Genomic DNA, 27,634 nt, shown 5'->3' with positions numbered 1-27,634 from the left:
TCAAAAAACTTTTTCATCTGCTATTGGTGTTGTTTGTGTTTTTAAAGATGTTTCAGGCCAGATTTCAATCCAGTTTGCATTCTGTGAGGTGTTCATTTTGGTGAATATTCTTATTGCTTATTTTTTGATTCCTTTTGTGATGGAAAGTTTTTTTGTGTGAGCGTAATTTTGATTGTTCTGGTTATGATGCAAAGTGCTTGCTTCTGTATTCTATCCAAAGTGTCTATCTTGTTTTGTGCTGTGGGAGTCATTTCACCTCCATATTTAACAACAAGTTTCATAATTGTATTGATTATTTTGTTTAAGGTGTTCTGAGTGCAGCCGTAGTTTACTCCAGCTAGTCTCTTCAAGGCTGGTATTCTTTCTTGTATTTTTTTCTTTAATAGTGGCAACACAGTTGGTGAAGCTTAATTTACTATCTAACAATGCATGTAGGTATTTAGTAGGTCTTTAATGTAGTTTCCATAAAAATGCCATGCACATGTTATATTTCATTCATTGTATTCTCCATTGTGATCTCCAGCTACCACAGCCATGCCTTTGTGAACCCACTGGGAAAATCCCATATCCTGGTCACTGCTTACCTGAGCCTGCTCTTCCTGGCTGCCACATTGGCAGTTAATGCTCCCTTTATCAACTCTCATTCTACGACCTGGTTACTCAAAATGTTAAGTTCCCTCCCCCAAATCCCCTCCAAAAGTACTTGCTTTTTCCTTATTTTATACATATAAGAGTTGTGACTTCTCATAATGATCCTCAGCCCAAACAATTTTGCTACTGGATAAGATCTACTGAAATTGATGAATGAATGAACACCCAGATGTTAATAAAAACAACATTTTGTGCCACTTATTCCCTTATATCTAATGAATCTTAGGATTTGCTTCCCACTTCATTGCCATGTAGAATATTATTAACGAAAGTTATTTTTATCATAACTTGATACCAAATCTATCATGCTGTGAAACAAATAACTGAACAGTTGTAATTAATCACAATTACAGATGAAGAGTATAGAGATGAAGATAATGAAGAGGAAAACATTGTGTCATCTGAAGGTGGGAAAACACCTGAAAAGCAGTATGAAAAGTGGACTATCAAACGAACACGTCCACAACCTTGCGACATGGAGGTGACATTATATAAACTAAATAGGTCGCTTCCACGAATTTCACATAGTATCACCAGTAAGTGTGCAAGGTGTGTTGGATACATTGGCAAGACAAAGCTCTTGGCCTATATTTTTCTGTTACCGGTATCTTTTTTGTTTTGTGTGCCTAAGGTATTTGACATTTGTGAAGGAAATTGATGTAAAGTATAATACTAAAATATTAACAAAGTATATAAAAGTTGTCACTTACAACACAATTTGAAAATCCTTAATTCCCTGAGGGTTTACAGAGTTAACAAAAAATCGATGCTTTTCATCACTCTTTTCATCAGAAAAAATTGATTGGACAAGCTTTTGAGTTGACTCATGTTATATGAATGTCAACAATCTGACTGATTTTCAGTTTATAACACCAAAACGTGAGAGATTAGTTTCTTAAAGAATGGTGGAAGGTGCTTCAGACAAATCAAATATTTGTTCACAGTCCTCACTATTGTAGCTCCCAACATGCCTCCCGATGAAACAGTTACCACCTGTTGTTGCTTCAGCATGATAATTTAGCTCACCAGAAAAATAATGAAGTCTACTAACAGCATGTTAGTCAGCATATAATCAAACATACTCAGTCCCCATCTTCTGTTTAGCTAGTACAGTGAATGTATAGTGCAGATACGAATCTTCTGTTCTTCATTGGTGGGGATGATCATCAGGCAACCATTGAAGGGCTTACTTCGATCACAGTTTTTTTCTCCAGTTTCATTCTGTAATGGAACTAGGCAACTTCAGTGGTTGTCTGATAAAAGTAATCATGCCCAATGTATCAATACTTGAAAGATAAGTAATGGTTTGTCAGGAATGAAAGTAAGTTAATGTTGCTGTGAAAGAGTATGAAGAGTTAATGCTGCTGGGAAATCAAATACTTACATTTAGGGTGTGCAGTAATATGTAACAAGTACCAGATTGAGGCTGACAATAAGGTGTTGTCAGCACAGATTGTGGCTGATGATAAAATGCTGTCACAAATCACCCCAGTCCCTTCTTGTTGCAAGGATGGCAGGAATGAGGAGACCGTATTTATAAAAGAATTACAAGAACAATATAAAAACTGAGGTTTAAATTACAGAGTCTGTATTTTATTCACGAGATATCAAATATGGAAAATCTCAGAAATGGTTTTGCATCACTCTCATGACATACGGGTGGGAGGAAGAAAAGGGGGGGGAGTATGTTTGTGTATGTACCGTCACCTGTGTCATTGGTGTAAATATAAGGCTACATTTTCAGTTAAATACAGGGCATTGAGTCTCCAGTCACGGCTTGTGTACACTGTTCAGTCGACAACTTGTGCCAAAGGGTGATTTGAAGTTTAAGAGATGTGTCCTTTATGCAAGAAGGGATTTACCACAGGGTGTTTCAAGCTGAATTGGCGTACACCACAGAGATGTCATTTGAGCATTTGACCACTATTGTGAGACACAGACCACTGAAGATCTGCCTCATAGCTATTGCCGCAGACAACAACATCAGCTGAAAAATGCTACCAACAGATTCTGTTACGTAGATATCCTGAGGTGAACACCACAGAATTGCAAACCACCTTTTTGAAAGCAACTGGTAGGGTTGTGTCTGTTCTGACAGTTCACAACCATCTCCACATGGCCGCCTTAGGCATCTAGGCATCCATTATGAATAACAGTAGAACCCCACCCCCCTCCCCCTCCTTCTCCACCGGCACTGTGGAGCACAAAGGAAGTGGGATGTGGCCTGAATCAGTGACACTGGATTCTCTTCACCACTAGGGCAGGATTCATCTGACACCTGATGATCAACATAGAAGAGTGTGGAGGTGGCCAGGTCCCAATATACATCTCGGGTAAAGTTCCTATGGATTCTGCAGGGAGTTTTTTCAGTCCTGTTTGGGGGCAGTGTTGTGTGGATGTTTTATGGGTCTCATCACTATCAAGGCTAAATTGAGGGCTGTGAAGTATTGGGACAGTCTCTCCATCCTGTTGTCCAGCCTTACAGTCAACATTTTGGTGAGAGGTTCATCTTTCAAGATGATAATGCATTAGCACATTGCCTCCAAGTTGTGAAAACTTTCCTCCAGGAAACAAGAATCAACCAGAGAAGACACTTGCAATGTCTGCTGAGTGGAAACTAATTTAGGAGTGTTCAATTTTAGGAAACGTCCTCACACAATGGATGATCTCATGAGGACCACCACTGAAAAGTGGGATAGGCCTCAGCAGCAACATATTGACCACCTTGTGAATGCAATGCCGAGAAGGAACCAATCATGTTACAGTGAACAAGGTGGGGCTATATGTAGAATTTTACCCAGCAGCAGATTTTGGTTTTTTTGATGTGCAACGACATATACATTTGAACAGAATGTCTTTGTTTTGGTTATTGTTTTGTTTCTGTGTCACAGCTGAATTATTTTTCATGCTTATTTTTTTCATTCTCTGCTGCCCTTGAATCTAAGCCCATACCAGTTTGCAGATATGGTGTAATGTCGAACATCTTTGAAGCGTTTTTTAATATTACAGTGAGATAAAATGACTGGCTGCACTTGACTGCCAGGAAGTGGATTCCAGACTAATATTGCTTGTATGTTCCTCCCTCTGAGAGTAAAGAGGACTACATTGGGAAGGTTGGAAAGGAGGGGCTCTTCAGAGAGATCTCAGGTTGAGAGGACCTTAATTTAATACCACTCTCACTCTTGGCTACCTCTGCACAGGGAAATAAAGTAGTAACAATATCCACTTTTTCAGACCACAACAAGGTGGTAAATTCACTATCCACCTACCTTGAGCTCATGTATGATGGTATCCATAAAGTTCTAAGTAATTTAGAGAGGGGGAGAGAGAGAGAAGCTGTGATTATGACACTTGGTGATATTAGTTCTTCTCTGCACGCTTACCCTTCAGTGTGACGCATTATTTCCACTGGTGGATAACTTTCTAGAGACCTTACTTATAGAAGCATTTTGGGTATTCTATAACATAGGCCTCGAAAATCATCTCACTGTTATTTTGGAAATGTCTGCCATCAAACAGTTTCTTCCACCGAGGAAAGAGGAAAGGTCACTGGGTGCCATGTCAGATGAATATGGGGGAAGAGGCAAAATTTGATAGCCCAAAGAAGCAGAATGTATGACTGTATCCTATGCAGAATGGGCTTTGGTACTGTAGTGGAGGGAAAGCATCCCCTTGCACAGCTTCCTGTGACACTTCATCTTCAAAGCATTCTGTAACCACGTCAAGAGATTACAGTATTGTCACTGTGGCGATTTGCCTTTTATGATCATAATCTGTTAGCCCCACAGCATGATGACTGGTTTATCACTTCTTTCGATGGTGGTGAATCTCTGCTGTCAGAAGACGCGGAAGTTGAATGTGCACTAGAGGTATGCACCTGGATACCCACTAGGGCTCTCTGTGCTCTGGCACGCCCGCACCACGAGCCTCGTCATGCGAGGGTGCCACTCTCTGTATCACGTGAAGTCCACACCCAATCGTGTTTCCCACGGCCAGCTATTAAGGCGGCTATGAGGCACTACCCCAGCAGTCTGATTCTTGCCGTAGTTCTTGCGAGCATCTCAGCCATACTGCGGTCCAGTTCCATTTGTCATTGTTTGGATTGTTGCTGCGTGTTGTTGTCTCATTGTGTTTATCACCTCCGTCTTGCCGGTTTGCCACGTGTTGTGTCCTGGTCGGTCGTAGCGTCTGTTGTCTGTTACTTGTTCATCTGTCCTGTCTGGTTGCTGTTAGGGATACCTCCAGCACCTCCCCTGCCTGGCAGCGTCGAGCCTCCATTCTCTGCCGTGCACCGGTCACTCTCGGCTATAACATTGGCGACAAGGTAAAAGGTTCGGTAGAATAGAGGCTAAGTTGGTCTGTTTCCTGGAGCAACAGCAGCAGCCCGTGCAGGGGCAGCAGTGCCAGTTAGATGTCTCCCAGCAATCGGACGAAGTGACAGCACGGGATGCCCTACTGCATGAGCTACCGGGTGCCCCATTTTCTGATGCTTCCCCACATCTGCCACTGTTTCTGCCCATTAACGATGCTGAGGAAGACTGGGAAACATACTTACATTGCCTGAAACAGAATTTCAGGTCATGGATGACTCCCTACAGCAGTCATCATTCTTGTCCTGGGCATCACTGGACACGTACTTTCTGCTTCCCAAGTTGGCACTGTTGTCAGGGGTGCCCCATTTTCTGATGTTTCCCCACATCTGCCACTGTTTCTGCCCATTGACGTCTCTTTGGCTTCAAAGCCACCAGTCGCCCCTCATCGGCGGTCCCATGGGTCACTTACATCTTGCCTGCAGTGCTTTTCTGCCCACTCTCGCGCAGACTGTCCCATTGCTGGAAGACGCACACGCTCTGTCAAAAAGACAGCCATCTCCAATCTGTTGCAGCTGCTCAACCCATTTCTGCCCCTCACCCACGGCGTATCAGGATACCATCCACACGTTGCAATCAGTCGTCCCACTGGACTGATGAGAAATGTGTACTGCTGACTAACTACTATTCACAGTGATACTATGTTGTAGCATTTTGGTTTGAGTTCCACCAGTACCAAATACATTCTGGTTAGTCATATCGTTCTTGGGTCACAGACTTTCAGGGTGCCAGTTGTAAATGCGACTTCACTTGCACCAATCAGCATTGCAAGTCATTGTATGCAGACTCCTTGATTCATGATGTTGTTGTGCAACTGGCAGCCGATCCCGAGGTCTGCACGGCTGTGTTGAAACTCGATAACCCCCCCTGGAAGACTTTCTGTGCATAGCGCACTCCTTTGAAATCACGCAAGCGGCTAATGATCGCCTCAGGCGGGGCCACAGGTGGCAATAGTAGAGTCCTCCTCATGTGTGCCTCCCTTGCACCATTGACGTGGTACAGCCCACAGAGAGCGACGTCATCGAGACTCCTCCTTGTCCGACGTCTCTGTGGCTTCAAAGCCACCAGTCGCCCCTCATCGGTGGTCACATGGGTCACTTACATCTTGCCTGCAGTGCTTTTCCGCCCACTCTCACGCAGACTATCCCATCGCTGGATGACGCGCACGCTCTGTGAAAAAGACAGCCATCTCCAATCTGTCTGTTGCAGCTGCTCAACCCATTTCTGCCCCTCACCCACGTAGTATCAGGATACCATCCACACGTTGCAATCAGTCGTCCCACTGGACACCTCATTGACACAGAAGTTGTTCCTCATGCTAAACATTTTTAACGTGGACATTTGTTTCCCAGTCGATATGCGGGCCACTGTTGCCTTGATCAAGCTGGCAACTTATATACACCTGGGTTCACTGCAGCTGTCTCCCTCCTCTCGGCGACAGGTTGCATATGGTGGCAGTTCTGTCACCCTCCGTGGGCAGTCTTCGGTCCAGGCCACCTATAAACGCATTCCCTGTCTCCTGACCCTACTGGTGGTGGACCATCCCTCGGCTTCAAACGTTTTTGGACCCTATGCTTTCACACTGTTTGGCTTTTTGATATCTGACAAAGTTAATGTCATTCTCACTGCCATCCCATTCTAGGACCTTGACAATCCGTGCTCGGGCTATGCCTCTCGGTTTCAGTCTGACTTAGGGTGTGCTTGGACTTCCAGGCACACATTGCTCTCTGGCCAGATGCTCAGCTGTGGTTCTTCCAGGCTCAGCCCATTCCGATGGCCTTACATCCGGCTGTCAAGCAAGAGCTTGATTTCCTGCAGGTTGCTGGCATCATTGAGCCCATGAAAGCGAGTGTTTGGGTGACCCCATTAGTGGTGATCAGGAAACCCAGTGGCTCCCTTCGCCTATGTGGGGATTTCAGAGTTACAATCAGTGCACAGTCCCAAGCAGTCCCAGGTTGAAACTCATCCCATTCCCCGACAGGAAGACCTTCTCGCCAAACTTGTGCATGGCGAGTACTTCTCGAAGATCGACCTGGCAGAGGCTTAACACCAAATACCCTTAGATGAGGCATCCCAGAACATTGCTATCATCAACACAAATTTCATATTATATAGCTACAAGCTCCTTCCATTTGGTATTTCCTTAGTGTCAGCCATTTTCGAGAGGTACCTGGAGCAGCTCACATGGCCTATCCCGGCTTGTGTCAATTATCTCAATGACATCTTGGTCACCGGCCGTACACGCCACGAGCATTTGCAAAACCACGGTACCTTATTTCACACACTGCAGGCCGCAGGTCTACACTGTTGGCTGGAAAAATGTAGTTTCTTTCAACTGGAAGTTGAATATGTGGGGCACTGGCTCAGTAAAGATGGCATTTGTCTGTCAGATCACAACATCATGGCCATCAACTCCCTTCCCCATGCCAAGGATTTATCTGACCTCCAGGTTTTTTTGGGCAAGGTTAACTACTACTTAAAGTTTTTACCCCAGGCTACTGACATTGCACACCCTCTCAATCACTAGCATCTCAAAGGGGTGCCTATCAACTGGACTCCTGCTCGTGATCTAGCTTTTCTCCACTTCAAAACTATGCTGAAGTCCGCGCCTTGGCTGACTACCTTCTCTCCAAACTGCCCCTTGGCTGTGACAGCTGATGCTTTGATCTATGTTTTGGGACAGTCCTGGCTCACAGGAATGAGGATGGCTATGGACAGCCCACTGTGTATGCGTCAAAGACATTACCGAAGCACAGAGAACTATTCTCAGGTTGAGAAAGAGGCTCTGGCGATTGTGTTTGCCATTCAGAAGTTTCCCATCTACTTGTTTGGGATGAAGTTCACTCTCCTCACTGATCACAAGCCTTTGGTTACCGTATTTGGCCCACAAACACTCCTTCCAGAGTGAACTGCTCAATGTCTCCAGTTCTTACACAATTACACTCACGTTATCCAATACAAGTCCACCTCTCAACACTCCAATGCAGATGCCTTGTCACATCTCCCCTCGCACCCTGATCCCCTGCATCCCATGCTTGCTACGCCATGGACACTGGGGGATGTCCCTTATGAAGACATTGGTTTGCCAGCATGTGTATTGGCCTGGCATTGGTGGTAACTTCGAACGCTTGGTCCGTGGGTGCATGGTGTGTTTGCCTGCCCTTCACAATCATCTGAACCCTGGCCCATGCCTCGCTGGCCCTGGGACCACATGCGGGCCTGTTCTTGGGATCAATGTTGTTACTCATTGTGGGTGCATACTCCAGATACATGTATGTGGTGCACATGGTGCCCACCATGACTGATGCTACATTCATGACCTTGGCTCAGGTCATAAAATTATCCCAGCTTGCTTCGTCACAAGGGTATGGACCTGGATACCCACTAGGGGTCCCTGTACTCTGGCATGCCTGCACCACAAGCTTCCCTGTGCGAGTGCGCCACTCTCTGTACAACATGAAGTCTGTGGCCAATAGCATTTCCCACTGCCAAGTATGTGGGCGGCTGTGTGGCACTACCCTAGCAGTCTGGTACTTGCTGTAGTTCTTGTGAGCATCTCGGCTGTACTATGTTCCAGTTCCATGTGTCATTGTTTGGATTGTTGCTGCGACATTGTTGCCTCGTCATGTTTATCACCTCCATCTTGCCGACTTGCCTTGTGTTGTGTCCTGGTCGAGCATGGTGTCTGTCATCTGCTACTTGTTCATCTGACCTATCTGTTCATTGTTAATGATACTTCCAGTGGCTGCCCCGCCTGGTAGCTCTGAGTCTCCATTCTCCACCGTGCACCACTCGCCGGTTGCTCTCAACTATAACAGAATCAACATGTTTTCTTTGCTTGTTTTGCTCTTTTGTCTTATAGTCATAGTGATGTACCCAAGGTAATCAGGCAGCTAAAGAATTAATCTGGGTTGACCTGTCACAGATGCAAATTTTCCTTTGCTGCCTCAGTTGGCAGTCGTTTTGAATGTGGGTTAGCAGTCATGAAACCCTTTGTCATGTTTCAAATGTTGTACTAGATGTCGTAAACTAATCCTTACCTGATTTTTCCATTGCCCCATTATCACCTCCATTGTGATATGACTGTCTTTGAGCACTAGGAGCTACACTTCAATTGTGATTCCTGGTTCTTTGTGGAGCATGATGTGCCACTTAGTGCTTTGTCATTCAGATTTGTTTGACCTTACTGGAAGTGTCTGTACTGCCTGATCACTGTGTCATATGATGCAAAAAACAAATTGCCACACAACACTCCACTTTATCTGTGGTTGCATAATTTTGCGCTGGCTCATCTAGCGGCTGTACTGCCGCGTGGATATTTCAATGTGTGCCAAGACTGTACACATGTATCTGAAAACAAACAAAGAATTTATTAAGTAACTTTCTATTTTTTGAGATAATATATAAAGTTCTGCGACTGTCCGTAATACTTAGGGACCAGCTTGATACAGCAGATGGATCTCTCTGAAGATAGGGTGTGATGACAAAGCTCTCCTTTCTGATCTTCCCCAATCTATACCTCTTTCCTCCCTGAGGGATGAATGTACAAGTTCTGAAATCTAGAAATAATTTTTTCTGCTTCTAAGTGTTCCAATCTGCAGTATTTGGGATTTTATCTCCTGAAGTTATAGAATGTCCAGTCATTCTGTCTTTTTGCATGTTAACAGTTCCATCAATTGAATTTTCCTGTTATTACAAGTAATATAATGTAATGTAATCGAATAGATAAAAAATCTGCTTCCCAAGGAGGAGCAAGACAATACACATGTAAAAGGTATTAAAGATCACAAGCTTTCAGAGCGAGCAGATCCTCCTTCTGGCCGAAGGGTTGAAGAGGAAGGAAGATGAGTGAAGGAAAACAACGTGTGAGGTTTGGGAAAAGGAGTAGAGTTCAGAAAAGATGCCCAGAACCATGGGTCAGGGGAGACTTACTGTGTGATAAGCCTCCCCTGATACCAGGTTCCGGGCAACTTTATCCAATGGTAAATCTCCCTTGACATGGAGCTCTGGGCAAATTTCTGAACTCTATCCCTTCCCCTAAGCCTCGCCAGTCCTTTTCCCTACCCCCCATCCTTTCCCTTAAAATTTTTGAAATAATTTAATACATTTATACAACAATACAATATATTTAAACAACTTAAAACCCAGTCTGGAATAACGACAGTATTGTGAAAAGGGCCAAAAGGCCTTTTTCTAAAGTAGGCAACACACACAGATTCACATGAACACTACTCACATACACATGACCACTGTCTCTGGCTGCTGAGCCCTCAATGAGTTATGCTTGTGTGAATCTGTGTGTGTTTCCTACTTTAGAAGGCCTCAGTGGCCTGAGACAGTGATCATGTATATGTGAGTTGTGCATGTGTGAATGTGTGTGTGTGCTTTCCCTACTTTAGGTGAAGGCCTTTTGGCCAAAAGCTTCAATGTGTAACAATCTTATTGTTGTGTCTATCTGCAACTTGATTTCTCCTCTCCATATGTTTATTTTTGTTTGTTTTTTGAAGTGTTATCATATGAGATTTGTACACTGTGCTCACTGTGCTTAAGCAGAACTAATATATTTTGTGGTGAAAAGCTGTTTTATTTACTTGTGTTCACTGTAACAATATGTTTGTGTTAAACTGACAAGAAATTAATAGAAATTGTGAAGATAAGAACTGTGAGATGCTTCCTTTGCAGACCTTTTGATATCCAAGAAGTTCAGTTGAGTAATCTGGTGCTGGTGGTTGTGAACTCACTATGTGTAACAGATGACAGTACTCGTATCAGTACAATGCCAGTGGAGGTATCATACAATACGACGCTAGCATGCTACAAAGAGTGGCACGCACTGCACAGGCGGAGGCCTCCTTTTTGCATAAACAACCATACACAGGTGGGTGCAGGGCAATAGAACACACAAAGAGAAAAAAGAAACACAAGGGATTCTGATTTTTTCAGTTCTATTTTCCCAATTGTTACAAATATTCCTCCACCTACCACAGTTAATGTTTACTTTTCCCCCCTCTGCATTTCAGTCCCTTTTTTTCTACCCTTGTGTATTTTTTTTATCTTTGATTAGATTAGATATGTTATTCATTTTTTATTGTATTGTATATTTATTGGTCCTTCAGCTCATACAGGCTGAAGAAAGCACAATATGTTGCAGTAGACATCAGAACAGGTGACATTGTGATGGGTTACTGTATGTGAAATTCTGTGATAAAAGTTCATTGCTTCATAGTGGGTATTCATCAGAGAGAAAATACCAATTAAAAAGTTCTGAAAACATGTAACAGACAGATATTTAAAGAGAAACAACTAATGACTATTGGAACTCCGCAGACAGTATCAATATCACATTATTCAAGTAGGTTGCAGAGTCTAAGATCTACAACCATAATAGTCATATTCAGTTATCCATTTACTCACAGTTGCATATGGAACATAAATTGATAAAGTGACTGAGACATATGGTCCTTGTTGTTCACACATACTGCCATTTGTCATGACAGAACAAATTATAAGAATCCATGAATGCTGTAAAAGCAGTGCTTTATTAGAAGTGGCAGCTGACTGTATAATTTTATTTCCATATATTTAAATCCTTTGTTGTACAGTTTCATTGATAGGGGAACCAGCATTAGTGATCTGTCTAGTTTGCGGAAGTTTTTAGTTGTGAAATAAGTAGTTCCATTGTGTATTGCCATGGGAGAGGTAATACACCTAAGTTTCTTAAACAGTGTTGTACACATTTCTTTTTGGATGTTTCAACAGTATTGTTCTGACAGTTTTCTGTGAGAGTTTAAACAATTACACTGACTCAATACTTTGGCCCCCAAAAGTGATTCCTTAACTAATGAAACTATATCCCTAGTGAGAAGATACTTGAGGGTATGGAACATACTAGGCAAACAAAAGCGCATAATACCTTCATCTTTATGCAGGAAAAATAGTTCCAACTTTCATGCAGACCTATTTGTTATAAAACTGCTCTCTAATATTCAGCTTGTTGATTTGTAACTTAGCATTTTCCTTCAGTTTATTGTGTCTTTCTTCAAATGAATTAATGATTTCATCTTCTAATAATTTTGTGATGTGAAGATGAGTCAGTGTGTGCATCTTAACTTTCAAAAATTTAGATGGTGCTTTTTCAATGCTTTTGTGGTATGTTGAATTCATGGCAAGTTGAACTATGGTACCACCTTATACCATTCATTAGGGTTATCAATACTAAACTTATACACGATTATAGCCAAAGTAAAACTGATCCTCTCAGTATGTCCATTGCCTTTATGGAGCACTGTTGTTATTAAAATGTGTTCATTTCCTTCTGTAATGGAGTACTTGGAAAGTAAGGCAAGTCTCTCTATCAATACTTACTTTGACACTGGATCCCAAAATTTAGTTTTCTGTAGTTCCATCTTACTAATTGCTTGTACTGAACAATATGCAAGAGGAGTAAAGATGGTGCCGGTAGGTAAGTGCATCGCTGCAAACAGTCTCAGTAGAAAAGCAATTTTATAATAACTCGTCATGTAAAAAACGTGTGATGAAGGGCATCCTGTGTGTAAAATGCAACTTCTGGTTACATGAGAGGTGTGCGAACATAAACCTGGAGTTCATATGTGACAGTAATTGTTGGACCTGTTGTGATTGTGTGCATGATGAACGCGAAGTGGTACACACAAAAAACAAAATCATACAATTATTAAATAGTGATACTGAAACCCTCAAGAAAGAAATAGTGTTCCTCAAAAAAGAGAGCAAAAAAATCTTAAGTGAAAAAAGTTTGTGATGTAGTGAAAACAGTGAAACAGTGGCGGAAAATAGCCACAAAAACAGTTGTATTGATATTGTTAAATGTGATTTGCAAACCAAAAAAAGTGTTATTTATGACAAAACAAACATAATATCAACTCAGAATATTTTGAAATTACAAATAAATTTATGTGGACTACAGGAAAGTCCAAAAACAGAACATGAAACTGTCACGAAATTGGAAAAACTAAAAGAGAGCACTAGAAATGGTGCACCAATTACATCGAATAAGTTTTTTGCACTAGACTCAGCCAGCAAAACAACAAATAGTGTAAGCGAAAGTAAATATAACGAATCCTCTGATAAAGGCCAAAATAGAAAAATTCTAACACCTGGAAGCACAAAAAAGTTATTACTGTATGCGGACAGCCTCTTTGTACTGTTAAAGATGATGTCAGTCTCCCAAAAGTTGGGTACGTATCACAGAGCATGTGAATGTAGCGTGTATTATGTGGGGTAGACTATCAGAACAGTCAAGAATGCCAGGAACATTGGCAACAACCAAAAACAACCAAGCAAATCAGCTGTAGCCAAGCACTGCCTTGAAGATAATCACGAAATGAAATACAATGAGGCTGGTAATATCATGCAAACACCAAGTTTCTCGGACAGCGTTATTAATGATTATACAAAATAAGATGTCAGAAAACCTAATAAACAAGGATGGTAGTTTCAGTTTATATAACACTTGGGATCTGGCAGTCCATTTATTAAAATCTCATCACTACCACATCCACCAGAGTTTGAAAACACTGAGAGAATTTACATTTCATGGAATATCACTGAGAGCTCAGAGAAATGAAAGAGCATCAATGGAAACAGTGGATGTCAGGAACTGAACTTCGCCATAAATACCAACAATATCTCACAGTCTGGTTGGAACCCAGGCAGCAAGTACACATAACAGCAGAACAATCACACTGAGGAAACCTGGGAGAGGACAACTTCATCAGGCTTAGAAAACTCACACATATTCACTCAAGCATAACTCACTTACATAGCCTCTGTTGTCTCCAGGTACTTAGCCTGGACTGCAATTGTATGTGAGGGAAGCAGCACTTGGTGAGTAGTAGGGCTACAGGAGAAACGGGGAGGGGGAGTGATAGCAGGATAGGGATAGGTGAGGATAGGAGTGCTGCATGTAGTAATGTGCATGTAAGATGTGGGATGTGACTATTATAAGTACAGCATCTGGAAGCTGAGCTGATGGGGATGGGAGGGAAGTGGTGGGATGGGGCAGGGGGAATGACAATTCAGGTGCACTGGCAAGATGAAAGTGTATGTAGCCAAGGAACGGGACATCCAAGTGGAGACCATGTCATAACAAAGGCTGAGACAGAGGGGGTTACGAGAATGAAAGATTTGTTGCAGGGAGAGTTCAGATGTACCCTATTCAGAATAGCTGGCAGTGTTGGGAAGAATACAGATGGCACAGACTGTGAAGGCACATTAAACTCAGGCACATCATGTTGGGCAGCATGCATAACAACTGGGTGGTGGGTAGTCCAACAGTCTCTTGACCACACTTTGGTGGTAGCTATTCATGTGAACAGACAGTATGTTAGCTGTCATGCCCACAGAATGTAGCACAGTGGTTGCAGCTAAATTGGTGAATCACATAGCTGCTTTAATAGATGGCCCTGGCTTTGATGGGGTGAGGGATGCCTAGATTGGAGTGGGTGGTGGTAGTGGAAGAAAGTATGCAAAAAGTCTTCCATAAAGTTCTGCTGCAGGGTTTTGAACCATGAGGTTGGGAGCAGATGTGGAATAGGGATTGACAAGGGTATCAAATAGGTCGGGTGGGTGATGAAATACCTCTGTGGGAGAGGTAGGTAGGGTATTTCTCATTTCAGGGGACAATGAAAGGTGACAAAACCGTGGTGAAAAATATGATTCAGTTGCTCCAGTCCTGAGTGATACTGAGTCAGAAGAATGGTGTTCCTTTGTAGCCAGACAATGAGTTTTGGGGTATAATAATGATATCTTATGGCTCAATGGCTAGTGCAAGTCTTTCAGATTGACACTTCCTGGGCAACTTGCTTGTCCCTGAGCTGTGGTGCCTGGAGTTCCCAGCCAGTCACCTGTCCAAACTATAACTGTATCCAGTACTGCTTAACTTCAGTGACAGGGCAAGAACTGGTGTATTGAATGTGATGGTACGTGACTGTTGGGACAAGGCATGGGAGATTTGTTTCTGGACAAGAAGGGGAGGGTAAATTTGGTCTATGAAGGCCTCAGTACAGTATTTGGCATGTTTGTAGGGGTACTTTTCCATGACCATGGGTGGCTAAGCTGTTTGGAAGCGGCTTCTTGATGTGGAATGTGTGTCAGATGTCCATGTGGATGTCTTGGTGGTGGTTACTACTTTTGATGTGGCTGGAGGTAATGATGTAGCCAGGTCGATATTGAAGAAAGTGGCTCTTTATGCTGAGGAGTGCCATAGAACCTCTTGTGGTAAGCTCCTTAAATACTTACACAATAAATTTTCTCTCTGTAAAATTTGTTGTCGATAACTAATCCAATTTAAAAACAACACTGTCATTCATAAATATAATTCTAGGAGGCAAAATGACTTAACACTATCCATCATTCAGCATTAGTGCAGTCCAGAACGGAGTTAGTCATAGAAATTTTTCAATGCTTACGCAATAATGTGAAGTATTTTCACAGCAAATAATAAGCCTGTCTTACTATTGTTTCAGGAGAAAGAAGTTGAACTGTGTGGAGATGCAAGCCACCTTTGGGTTTCGTATGTGATGCTTGCTTTAAGCTGGGCAGTTGCTGGCTTTATCTCGTAATATGGGAAATAACAGAGAAGTAACTTATTGTCTGTGATATTTTGACTGGTGCAGAATCTCCAGTATGTATTTCAATGCTACACTCAGCATTTTACATGTTCAGGAGCTCAATGTATACATAAATATTTCACATTTAACTTGCATCTATACTATTTCTGATGCATTATTAGTACTAAATTTAATACCAAAATTTATTTATGTTGCAAATGTATCTTCCGAACTGTTAACACTTAATTATGTTATTGGCTATATTTTGTTATGTGAACAATTGATTGAATTTGTGGTGAGAATTTTTATATCAGTTTTTGAAATGTAACTATTTATGAAATAAAACATGTAATATATCTTGTTGTCATGTGTACAAGCACAGCAAATATACTCAACTTTGTAATTTGAACATGAGGGTGTTCAAAAACAGTGCAAGACTACAAATATTTTTCTCAGATAAATCATTTTTCAAAACTGACACACAGTAATGGTGTGGTGCCAGGTGAAGATTATTGAAACTACTTGACTTGTACTGTTGCTTTCCCTCACTTTTTATGATGTGATGTAAAATTGTGGTTGCCAATGGTCCATAGACAGAAAATATTTGACTGTCATTCATGAACCTCCAGATTACTGTTTTTATCATGTCAACAGCCAGTAATTTTAGGGTACTCAATAAATCTAAAAATATTTTTTTCTTTCTTTTTATTTTGAATTGATATAGACACTCTCTTTAAAACATGTATTTAATGTTTTGATTAATTGTGTGATACTGTAAAACTGAAGATAACTTCTGAACTATCTTTTTGTAGCATGGAAATTAGTGCATCATTTGGTGGCTGTCTGATATATCAGTTAACATCAGTTGTATATAAAGAGATGTATACAACATTTATCTATCAGGTAATGGCATGATAATAAAGTCATATAAATTTGTTTTCCAGTTTGCTGGAAATGTAGATTTGTTGATGATCAGGAAGCCAACAAGTAACTGCTGAACTGCAAAAAAAAATCACCACTTGAGCAGTATCTTTCAACACCAATCTACAATTACGTCTTTCAGTCCACAGACACTGGGTGTGACAGAAAATGTAGTATTTAAAGAAGAATGTGTTACAGTGGAGGAAACAACATTGCACATGAAAATTTGTTACGTTCTTTAAAAACTGTTGATGTATATGAGAAGTTTATAGTAGTATTTGCAAAGACTGAAACCAGCAAAAGTCTTTCATGCTTCATTTTTGAATGTCTGCTACATTGCTTCTAATGCCACTTGTTTGGCAAATGTCTTCCACCATGGCAGTTGAGATACACTACCTGTTTATTGTTTTGTACCCCCACCTTGCCTAGAGGAAAATAAATACATACTGTTGGCTTTTCTTTTGCAACTTGGCTTATATATTGTTTTCCAGTTTGCATATTGTCAGTTGAAAGCCAAGGGGGTTCATCTTCAAGCACAGTGCTGTGAAAATCAATATACATCTGCAATGTACATCAACTGTTGGAACACATGATAAAACCACACATCAATCCATGCATCAACTAACCCTGAAGTTCTTATCAGCTGACATCCCCATTATCTCCCACCATTACATCTTGTAAACACACATTACTGTTTTATTGATTTAAAATTATTCTTAATCATTTGAGCTCTAAAAGTATTATCCTTTCAAATTCATCAGTGTCTATAATGTAATTGTTTTGGGCGTCCTTTCTGCATCTCTTGTATATAATACTCACACAGCTAATGGCCACATCCTAAAAATACTGTGCAGAATAAGAGCTGTAGGGAAGATACTGACAACTGCAGGCAAAAACTTACAATATATTGATAAGACTTTCAGACTTATGCACCAAGACAGATCTCAAAATATTTGGAAAATCTTCAGATAATTACAATGTGCAATTTCCTAAGTTTCTTTTGCCATCCTATTTAAGTACAGCAATCTCTCATATTGCATGTTTTCTGTTGTGACAATTACATCCTGTGCCACATTTCCACCTTTGCTTTCTCTTTTACATTCTAAAAATTCTGAAATTCTGAATTTATAATAGCTGTGTGCTACTAATGAATGTTTATCAGTAGCTAGTTCCACCAAGTACGAAGTAGATTTTCTCATTTGACCTTCATGAATATGCTTAAATTATGGTTTTCAGATTAAATTTTTACTTGTATTACTCTGAAGACTATAACAGATGATTACCAGTAAAGGTACAAGAAGACAGTATGGCTGAACAGTTCTTATCTTCAGAAGACTAAATTTCAAGTGCTGGCAATAAGCAAAAAAAGTGGGATAGGTTGGCGGAGGTTGGAAGGGAGGGTAGGCCACTCGGACTTCAAGTTTAGAGGGAACAATTTTGTCTCCCCTCGTCCTCAGAACAGGTGGATTCCCTCTCAGCCTAGGGCTTGAGTGAGCTGCCCCTCCTTTCCAACTTCCCCAACATATCTCTCTTTTGTCTCTGATGAAGGAACTGATAGTTCTGAAAGCGAGGTATGATATTTCTTCCTCTAAAAGTGTCTGTTGGCAGTACTTAGCATCTGGCCTCGTGAAGGGAAGTATTGTCCAATCACTCTGTCTGCTTGTGATTTTATGGTTTTCTTAAATGAAATTTCCTTTGGAAGATTATCATTACTGATTTCTGAAACATTTTCAAATCCTTCTCCTTTCACTAAATCAATACTGGAAAAGAGCCGCAATGAATGATTTTGTTCTACTTGAAATTAGTAAAAGATGTGGACTCGATATAAGTTATTTCACACAGTTCCAATGACAGAAAGTTGTGACTGCAAAATACATGTTATTCTTTGAACTTTTTGAGTGTGTTACTCCTCTGGAAGTAAATAGTAAAACAGAAATCAGAACTAAATAATCAGAAATTTTCTTCTAAGAGGGGGAACAGATCACTATTTTGTGTTGTCTGATATATATCATTATCACTATTATGCCCTCTTATTCCTTAGTGGAACACATGGCAGCTGCATATATTTTTGTATGGTTCAGTCGTATGTGAGGGTTTCATCTGTAGTCAGTTTTCACCACTATTCCTAATTTGTTTCTCGTAATATACAGCCTTTTTTCCTCTTGGCTCTAGGCTTCTGATTGGCATCAGTTGATGGGACAAGAGCATTCATCAATAAAAATTTTGCTCTCTTTTTAAATTGCACAGTTAGCTTCCATGTTATATATTCATTGAGACATTTTGATTGCATATTACTCCAGAAGATCTGGGACTTCATTCTTCTACTCAGAGCTTTCAATTCCAAGATCGTTTCCAGTCCTGTAAAGGTAGTTTGTGGTCTGTAGATTATTGCGTTTAACATTTGACTTGGCTTTTACATCCACTGCGATGGCACCATCAAAGTAAAAGAAGTAGTTCATACATATTGTTTGTGGTTTGAGGGTTAGGGATTCTGCAGCTTTCCTCGATAGAGCTATCAGTCCCCACAGCTATCCCAACTTCCAACTTACCATTGATTTTCGGGAGAGTTGTCTTAAGAGACATCCTAACCTGAATTCAAGCCAAATTCATACACTCATGTTGAAGCAGCACCATCCAAATTAGCCATACTTCTCATAATTTGCAGCAGTTATAGGACCAACTGGAACAATTTGAGAGTGGTAATGCTGCCCTCTTTCCCAACAAGTAATCCTAAGCAGACTGAAACACAACAGAAAATTGAAAATAAGATGAAAGGAAGATGAGGTTAGAGGCAACTGCTTCTGCTTGCTCACTAGAAGCAACATAGAAGCCAACATCAGCTCACTGAGTGAGATCTGTACATTTTCGTCTAATAAATATAGCCTAGCAAAGAAAAAACATCACTTAGTAACGGAAAAATTTGTCTCTTTCTATCCCATGTTGCCTCTGACCATTGCCTCCTCCACTGTGTTGTTTGTTCAGATTTGCCCTGATCTGCCCTGAGCAGAAGCAGTTGCCTCTAACCTCATCTTCCTTTCATCTTATTTTCAATTTTCTGTTGTGTTTCAGTCTGCTTAGGATTACTTGTTGGGAAAGAGGGCAGCATTACCACTCTCAAATTGTTCCAGTTGGTCCTATAACTGCTGCAAATTATGAGAAGTATGGCTAATTTGGATGGTGCTGCTTCAACATTTTCTTACGAGATATTGTCTTTGCCAGCAGATTTTACTTTCATGAGTTCTTCAATATTTTTGCTTGTTCACACAACACATGAAGTGTTGATCTGCAGGACTTCAATATTGAACAATGGAAAATTCAGGATGGAATAATGACAGTATTATGAAAAATGATAGACTGCTACTCATCATGTAGAGCAATCATTGGGTCACAGACAGGCACAACAAAATGACTGCTCTACATTTGAGCTTATGGTGACAAGGCCTTCTTCTAAAGTTGAAAACACACAGTTACCAGAGACAGTGTGTGTGTGTGTGTGTGTGTGTGTGTGTGTGTGTGTGTGTGTGTGTGTGTTTGCTACTTTAAGAGAAGGCCTTGTGGCTGAAAGCTCAAATGTATAGCAGTCTTTTTGTTGTGCCTCTCTGCAACTCAACATCTTCTCTATATAGTGAGTTGTAACTTATCCTTTTTCATTATTGTGGAGTTCTTCAAGAGGTACACCCTCTTACTCATCCCACCTCTCATTCATTAGAGTCAGAACTGATTCAAAATCTTCTTTCCTCATTTTAGGGCTGTCACTTTTGTTGCTAAAGAGCTGCGCTTGTTATTGCTTTTTCAGAAGAAAAGTTCCTGATCATCAGTGTCTTGGATTTCATACAGAGTTCTCCAATTGTGGCCCCCTTCCCTGCAAGATTTTCTGCCTATTATTTGTGCCTTACTTCACCCATTTCTTGTTTTTTTCTGTTTCAAATAATTAGATTGTCTGTGCATGTGAACTCAAAAGGAAGCTCCTTTGAATATCTTTTTTGTGACTTCTGAGATGTTCATTTTAATATTTATTTAAACTAGAATCAATTCATTTCTTAGTTACTTTCCCAAACCCAAAAATATTTGCAACAGTTTCACCAAGCATCTGCTGGACCTTGTGCCAGTGAATGGGGAAGTTTGTCTGTTTGAGTCCACTGGCATGTTGGACTTGAAGAGAACAGGGTTTCTTCCAGGTGCCCTCTAAGCTACTTTTATATGATGTAACATCTCGGGCTTTGTGCCATCTGTATGATTCAATAGGTATACATACTCATTAGCTGCCTCTAAAGTTTTTGTTTTGATCATTGTGTTTCCTTTTTCCATCAATTTTTGAGCACCATTTCCTCCTCCAAGATATTTGCCTAATGTCTAGAAGTCCTCAATTTTTGTACAAGGTAAGAAAGCTGCAACTGCAGTTCCTTTATGTCATTAAGGAGCATAATATTATCTGCAAAGAGCAAAGCAAATTGCTAAACTTCTTTCCCTTAGTTCTGACTTTTCTTCCCTCCCATTGGTCTTTCAGGTTACCAATCCCATCACAGCTATAAGTAGTGCTGGTGATACTGGATCTCCTCCCTTTATGTATCATTTGATGAGAAACTCCTAAGTGGGTCTCTCAAAGGTGAATATGCTGATCATCTCCACAAAGGTTTGTTCTGTCCAATGTTCCATTAAGGCCTTAATGATAGTTATGCGTCTGACTGCATCAAATGCCTTCTCAAAATCTTAGAAATATGGCTTTTCATATTCATTTGTTCAGTCAATAAACAATGAATGAGGTGTATTGTGTTGAATCCCTGTTGGATGATTAGATTAGATTAACTGCTTCTTTTTCCGGCTTTGCTCTGTTTAAGACATATGTGATGCATTTTGTCAGGATCCTTGTGAAGTATATATATATAGGCCAAACTGAAAGCTAATTGGTTGGTAGTTCCGGGTTTTGTAAATACTAGCCTTCTTGTCAGGTAAGATTTTTGATGGTGTATCAGCTCAGTGGTATTTTGTGTTTCAACAGCCATGTTGAAGACATTTGCTAGGTAGAGTGCTCTTTCATCTCCAAAAAATTTTACTGCCTGAACCAAAAGGCAGCCATGCTCTCCCCATCTTTCCTGGTATTCTCAGTGACAGTTTTTACTTCTGCTGGAAGAACTGTTGATACGTCAGAGTCACCTACTGTTGCTGGTGTCTTAGTTATTCTCAACCTTCGGACAAATATGGCAGAACACACAGATGTGCTAAATTATTTTTTCTGTTTTTGTTATTGTCTTCCACTGCTATTACTTGTTTCCTTCTATGCTGTATATACAATTAAAATTAAAATTTGCCATGTCTGTGTAATTTATGTTGATCTGTGAAAGTGACCAAAATAGCACTAATAGGAGCTTCTTGATTAGCCTAGGTTACCCATATTGAGTACCTTTAATCAGTAAACCACTTTTAACTCTACAAACAAGTATAACTATCTTTTTGGGAGAATTTATGTATTTTTTTAACAAATGATGTAATGAACATTGCTGCAGTCTGATGCATTATTTTTATGCATTGTGCTTCAGATATGTTCTGTATTTCAGAATCAGGTTTTTCAAATTCAGAAAACAGTGAAGCTCCTCAGTAGTCTCTCAAAAGTGACAAATTTTCTTGATGTTGATCATCTTCACAAAGGTTTGTTCTATACGTTGTTCCATTAAGGACTTAATGACTTCTTTGTGCCTGAATGCATCAAATGTCTTCTCAAAATCTCAGCAAAGTGGCTTTTTGATATTCATTTGTTCGAGCAATAAGTTCTCATTAACAATCCATGTCAGATGATTACATTAGATTTCCTGCTTCTTCTTCTTCAGGCTTCACTCTGTCTAAAATGCATGTGATACATTTTGTCAGGATCCATGTGAATTTCATGTATAGGTCAGATTGAAAGCTACATGGTCAGTAATTCCATCTGTTGTAAATACTAGCCTTCTTACTGGTTAAAATTCTTTGGTGGTGTTCAACCTCAGTGGTGTTTTGCTTTTCTGCAGCCATGTTGAAGACATTTACTAGGTAGACTGCTGTTTCCTCTTCCAATAAATTCTCAGATAATGCCAGTGTGAGACAAAGTTGCATTTTCTCTCACTATGGTTGATTGCACATAGTGATCTCATTTTACAGGAGTATCTTGGAGACTGGTGTGGCAGCAACTCTGTATGTTAATCTCAGATATGCAGATGACACTGATGATTGCAACAGATGAACACCAAATGAAAAGCATCATGTGAAGGTTGGGTGAACAAAGCAGGGAACATTGTCATGAAATCAACAACATAAAGAGCAAAGTGAAAGTGTAAATCACCCTATTGGCAACAGTCCTGACTTCAGTTGAATTGCTGGCTTTGATGTCATCAGTCAGTTTGAATATTTAGGACCTGTTGTCGCTGATGCTGGAGATTATGAGCCTGAGATACAGAGGCACATTTCAACTGCAAGAAATTCTACAGTGAAACGCTCACCTCTGGAAGGAAACCTCCATCAATGCCTAGACAAAGTTCACCTTCATCCAATCTCTAATCTCCCCTATCATGATCTATGAAGCAGAAGCTTGGATGTCGAAGACAGTGCACCATTGCAGGATTGATGCTCTGGAAATGTGATGCTGCGGAAGATTACTTCAGTTACCGTAGACAGCACAGCAAACTAATAAATCAATTCTGAGGCAACTCAGCATCAAAACAAGACTGTCAACTTTGTCAACCAAAATCAGTTGAAATATTTTGGACACATTGCCAGAAGGCAAGAGGCATTGGAAATAACAATCATAAATGGAAAAGTTGATGGCCAAAGACTTAGAGGACATGCACCATTGTGATGGATAGACCAGATTAAGAGCCTGACCAGAAGGGATTTGTAGCAAGCAAGTCACTGTGCCCATGAGAGTGCTTTATGGAGGCAGGTTGTCAACGGGCTTAACCCGTGATGCCACTACATCCTTAGAGTAAGTGGAGAGAGAACAAGATAAAACAGTCACAATTAACAATAGAGTTTGACTGGACATCATGCAGCTGCTCATTTTGAATACAAAAGCAAATGAAGAAAGGGCCATTTTTGGTTAAAAAACCCAGTTTTCCTCCAAACAGGTTTTAAATTTGAGTGATTGTGCCACAGAATGTTACAAAACATGGAAGAATATGAGTTGATACATAACTTGTCGCACCAGACAATTATTGATTTTAGTCATATCATGCCTCTTTGTTTCTTAGCCAATATCCTAAGTAAATCTGTTGCAGTCCTGGTGCTCTTATATTTCCCACATCTTTGTTGTGAAACTGAAATTGCAGAAAAAGTAAACGACAACCAGGACGTCCAGATCCCTCTATGAAATTAGTCATCTAGTGACCAGTTTATATTTTCTTATAGCCGCTGTGCTATTGAGTTTGTTCAAATGATTGCAATAATGTTGGGACAGTAATGTAGGAATTAGCCTTGCGAAAGATTGAGGATTGTAATTCTTACATTGTATCAGTATTTTGTGTTTAAGCTTTCCCACCCTTTTGACAAAAGCATAACTCAGTATTTATGTCAGGGATCACATTAACTAAGCATTAGGCTGTTGTACTGTAAATCCAGTTTTAAAAAAGGCAGGAACTGCTAGAAAAAAAAAATGAATACAGAAATCTTCAGCCTTGCATACTGCAACTGATGTGTCTTATGGCCAGTTTAAGTATTACTTTTATATGTGAACTGAATTGTAACAGCTACAACAAAGCTAATATTAATAATGTCTTCCAACATCAAAAATGCAAAATTATTTCACAGATGTTTGTTAGGCTGTTTCCTGGGAATTACATCTAGTGCTGAAATAGTCACACCATCATCTATCAAATAATTAAAACACAACAGTTAATTTAAAGGCAGTTAGGTTTCACACAAGCACTACAGTACAGCATAAGACTATCTATCAGACTTTATCATCAATAAAAATGTTTCCTGCACATCTCACAAAACTGTCATAGAAGCATTCCCTTCAACTAGAGTAACTAGTGAGAATATGATCGATTAACAAAACAAGACTAAATTTAAGACTCCTTTAAATGAGTGGATTGATGCAGCAATTTGATATGATCCATCCTTTCTTATTTCACCTTTTAAATTAAAATGCCAAGATTTTATTGAGTAAAAACAATGAAATGGTTGAACTTTTCCATGAATGTTGTGGAAGTTTTAAAATATAGTATGTGTATCCTTGAGATTTCTTTACCACCCTTTGATTACTGTTTAAAGGTTATTTGTCTGATGCCAGAGAAACCACTGATGCTATTAATCTGTGTATTAGCATTTTCTGGTGACTCAGTGCAAGCTATTAGAATTGTAAGTAGACTCCTTGCCCTACACTATTACCAAAGAAATAATAAGCAGTTTAATACCACATTCAGAAAAAATGTTTTCAGAAACAGGTCATAAGTAATAAGTAACACCATATGGTATCCCTTATTTACATTCTAACAGTTCTGTTGATTGTGCTCCACAGCTTTGATCAATCTTAGAAATGACATATAGTAATGCATGATAAAAAAATTTTCTTCATATATACAGCAGCTTCACATGTTACAATATGTCATTTTTAATATTATATCCTAATATTCTGATAAAAGTTTAGCCAATTTTCATGCAAAATTTCCTGTATTTAATTGCATCACAGTTCAGAAATTATCTTTTCTGCCAGTAAAAATGAGATTCACATCCTTTTTTACTCTTTAATGATTCTGCACAGGCATATTTTGACCCACTTCTAATTATGGGATAGTGGAATTGTTTGGGGAAATACAAATAATAGTTTCTGAGAACTCATTCTCAATATTTCTGTGTTACGATTTTGAAAAAGAAACTGTGAAATCATGACACAATGTAAGGTGAAGAATGTGATTAATGAACTTCTGTGGTAACTGATTTTTGTAACTGGAAGGAAGCTCTAAATTCTAATTGATTAACAGTTTTTGACTTTACGTTCAACAGAAGAGATATGACCCCAATATTTTACAAATCTACTATGCATGTAAGAAATTATAAACATACTGTATAGTGATAAATTCTGGTCTGAAAATTAGAAAGCTAACCAATTTTGTACTAACTAGTATCCCTAGATACTGAAAATTAGTAATTTATTATTTATGCCCTAACAAAGTAAATAGTATTAAATGTTGTAAAAGTAACAAGATACACAGCTCATAAAAAAGTATATTACCCACTAAGTATAAATTTTATTCCACGTTTTACATGAGAAAAATCTTTTTCATGTAGCAAATATAAACTGATTATCCAAGTTTGGATCAGTTACAATTAGTTCAAGTATTCGCAAAGCTCTTCCAGAAACATCGTTTTCACACAGTTGGCTCCTGGCACCAAATTGTGAGATTTAATCGCATTGTATTTTAATGAGTCCAAACATGACTTTTTATGGCTTAGTGCAGAAGTTCACAATTTCATTTTCTTCACTGTATTGTCTTATGCCATGTCTTGATACGAACTATCTTGTATCTACTGCTAACTGAAAGTGTTTTATTGTGATGTGTGTAACTGCTATTTGTCTGAATTGGCAGTCCTAAATTCTGTGAATCGAATTTTAAAATGTACTGTACTTTTAAATCCATTTTACAGTTTGTATATGCAGTTTTAAACATTTATTAAAGTTAATGTGCCTTTCCATGGATAAGAAGGTATTTACAATTTCTTTCCTATAACAATGACTCACAGATGTAGTAAAAAGCTGCCAGTAGTAACAACAAAAATTTGTAGCAATGATTTTTTGCAAAATTTATAATAATTAACATAGAAAAATATAAGATGGTAGATTCATGTTAATACACACATTAGTTGATAAAATGTCTTAATATATTCTTCCATTCTCAGCAAACCACTGTGAAATGCGTGACGGAGGACACATCTCACTGTACCATGTATTAGGGTTCCTTCCCACTCCATTAGGATATGGAACACAAGAATGACTGCTTAAAATGCTGATACGTGGACGATAATTAGTTTAGACAAGAAGAGAATAGAAGCTTTCGAAATGTGGTGCTACAGAAGAATGCTGAAGATTAGATGTGTAGATCACATAACTAATGAGGAGGTACTGAATAGCATTGGGGAGAAGAGGAGTTTGTGGCACAACTTGACTAGAAGAAGGGATTAGTTGGTAGCACATGTTCTGAGACATCGAGGGATCACCAATTTAGTACTGGAGGGCAGCGTGGAGGGTAAAAATTGTAGAGGGAGACCAAGAGATGAATACACTAAGCGGATTCAGAAGGATGTAGCCTGCAGTAGGTACTGGGAGATGAAGAAGCTTGCACAGGATAGAGTAGCATGGAGAGCTGCATCAAACCAGTCTCAGGACTGAAGACCACAACAACAACAACAAAATGCTGAGGGCGTGCACATAGTTATGGATATTTTGCTACCAGGCCAGGCCAGGCCACAGCATCAGGCGTGAGCCTCCGCTGTGGCCAATGACAGGAACATTGCACCACGTGTAAGGCTTTGTTGTGGTTGCTAGCAGCCTCGTGGAAGTCTAAATGTTAAATGCATCTGTCTGTGTTGTAATTAGTCCAGCCTTGCCTTTGCATTCCTCTTTTAGTACTGGTTCTTGAAACATTGTAAGTAGTGATAGTCAAAAATGGCTTGCCCAAGCATTTTGTAAGCAATTTCCGTTACAGACTGATTGTATTTTCCCAATGATCTTACTACTAAACTAAAGTCTGCACCTGCTTTACGTACAACTAAACCTGCGATATAATTTCATTTCACATCCTCACAAACTATTATCCCACACATGTGTTTGAGTTGCCTGGCAACTTCATTAGCAATGACACATGAGGTTAAATCAATAAATGAAACAGAATATTCTAAATTCTTAGGTGTTTATATTGATAAGAATGTGAACTGGAAGTCACATGTTACAGATCATCATAAATCTCTTAAGTTCGGTTAATTTTGCATTACAGATATCAGACTTCAGAGATGAAAATGTCAAAAAGTTGACTTACGTTTCCTGTTTTCATTCATTACTGTCCTGTGGTGTCATATTCTGGGATAACTTGTCAAAGAAGATAAAAGCATTTGTTGTGTAAAAGCATATAACAAGAAAAA

At 39.7% G+C, this 27,634-nt stretch overlaps 1 protein-coding gene across 3 annotated transcripts in view; it reads left to right on the top strand.

Annotated features, from left to right (window-relative positions):
* The window catches only part of LOC126191240 (voltage-dependent calcium channel subunit alpha-2/delta-3), a 792,714-nt gene extending 776,365 nt beyond the window's left edge, over window positions 1-16,349 (top strand). For 2 of the 3 annotated variants that reach the window (XM_049932049.1, XM_049932048.1), the window contains exons 27-29: window positions 1,005-1,200; window positions 10,704-10,899; window positions 15,527-16,347. In XM_049932049.1, the coding sequence (XP_049788006.1) occupies window positions 1,005-1,200; window positions 10,704-10,899; window positions 15,527-15,622 (488 nt within the window). In that variant the 3' untranslated portion in view covers window positions 15,623-16,347. Of the gene's footprint in view, window positions 1-1,004; window positions 1,201-10,703; window positions 10,900-15,526 lie in introns of all 3 variants that reach the window. The other variant, XM_049932047.1, reaches the window with a different exon arrangement.
* The last annotated feature ends 11,285 nt before the right edge of the window (window positions 16,350-27,634 follow it).

The sequence above is a fragment of the Schistocerca cancellata genome, chromosome 6, assembly GCF_023864275.1.
Source record: "Schistocerca cancellata isolate TAMUIC-IGC-003103 chromosome 6, iqSchCanc2.1, whole genome shotgun sequence".
Classification (NCBI taxonomy): domain Eukaryota; kingdom Metazoa; phylum Arthropoda; class Insecta; order Orthoptera; family Acrididae; genus Schistocerca; species Schistocerca cancellata.
Note: the sequence above shows the minus strand (reverse complement) of the source record. Positions and strands in the feature narration are given on the sequence as shown.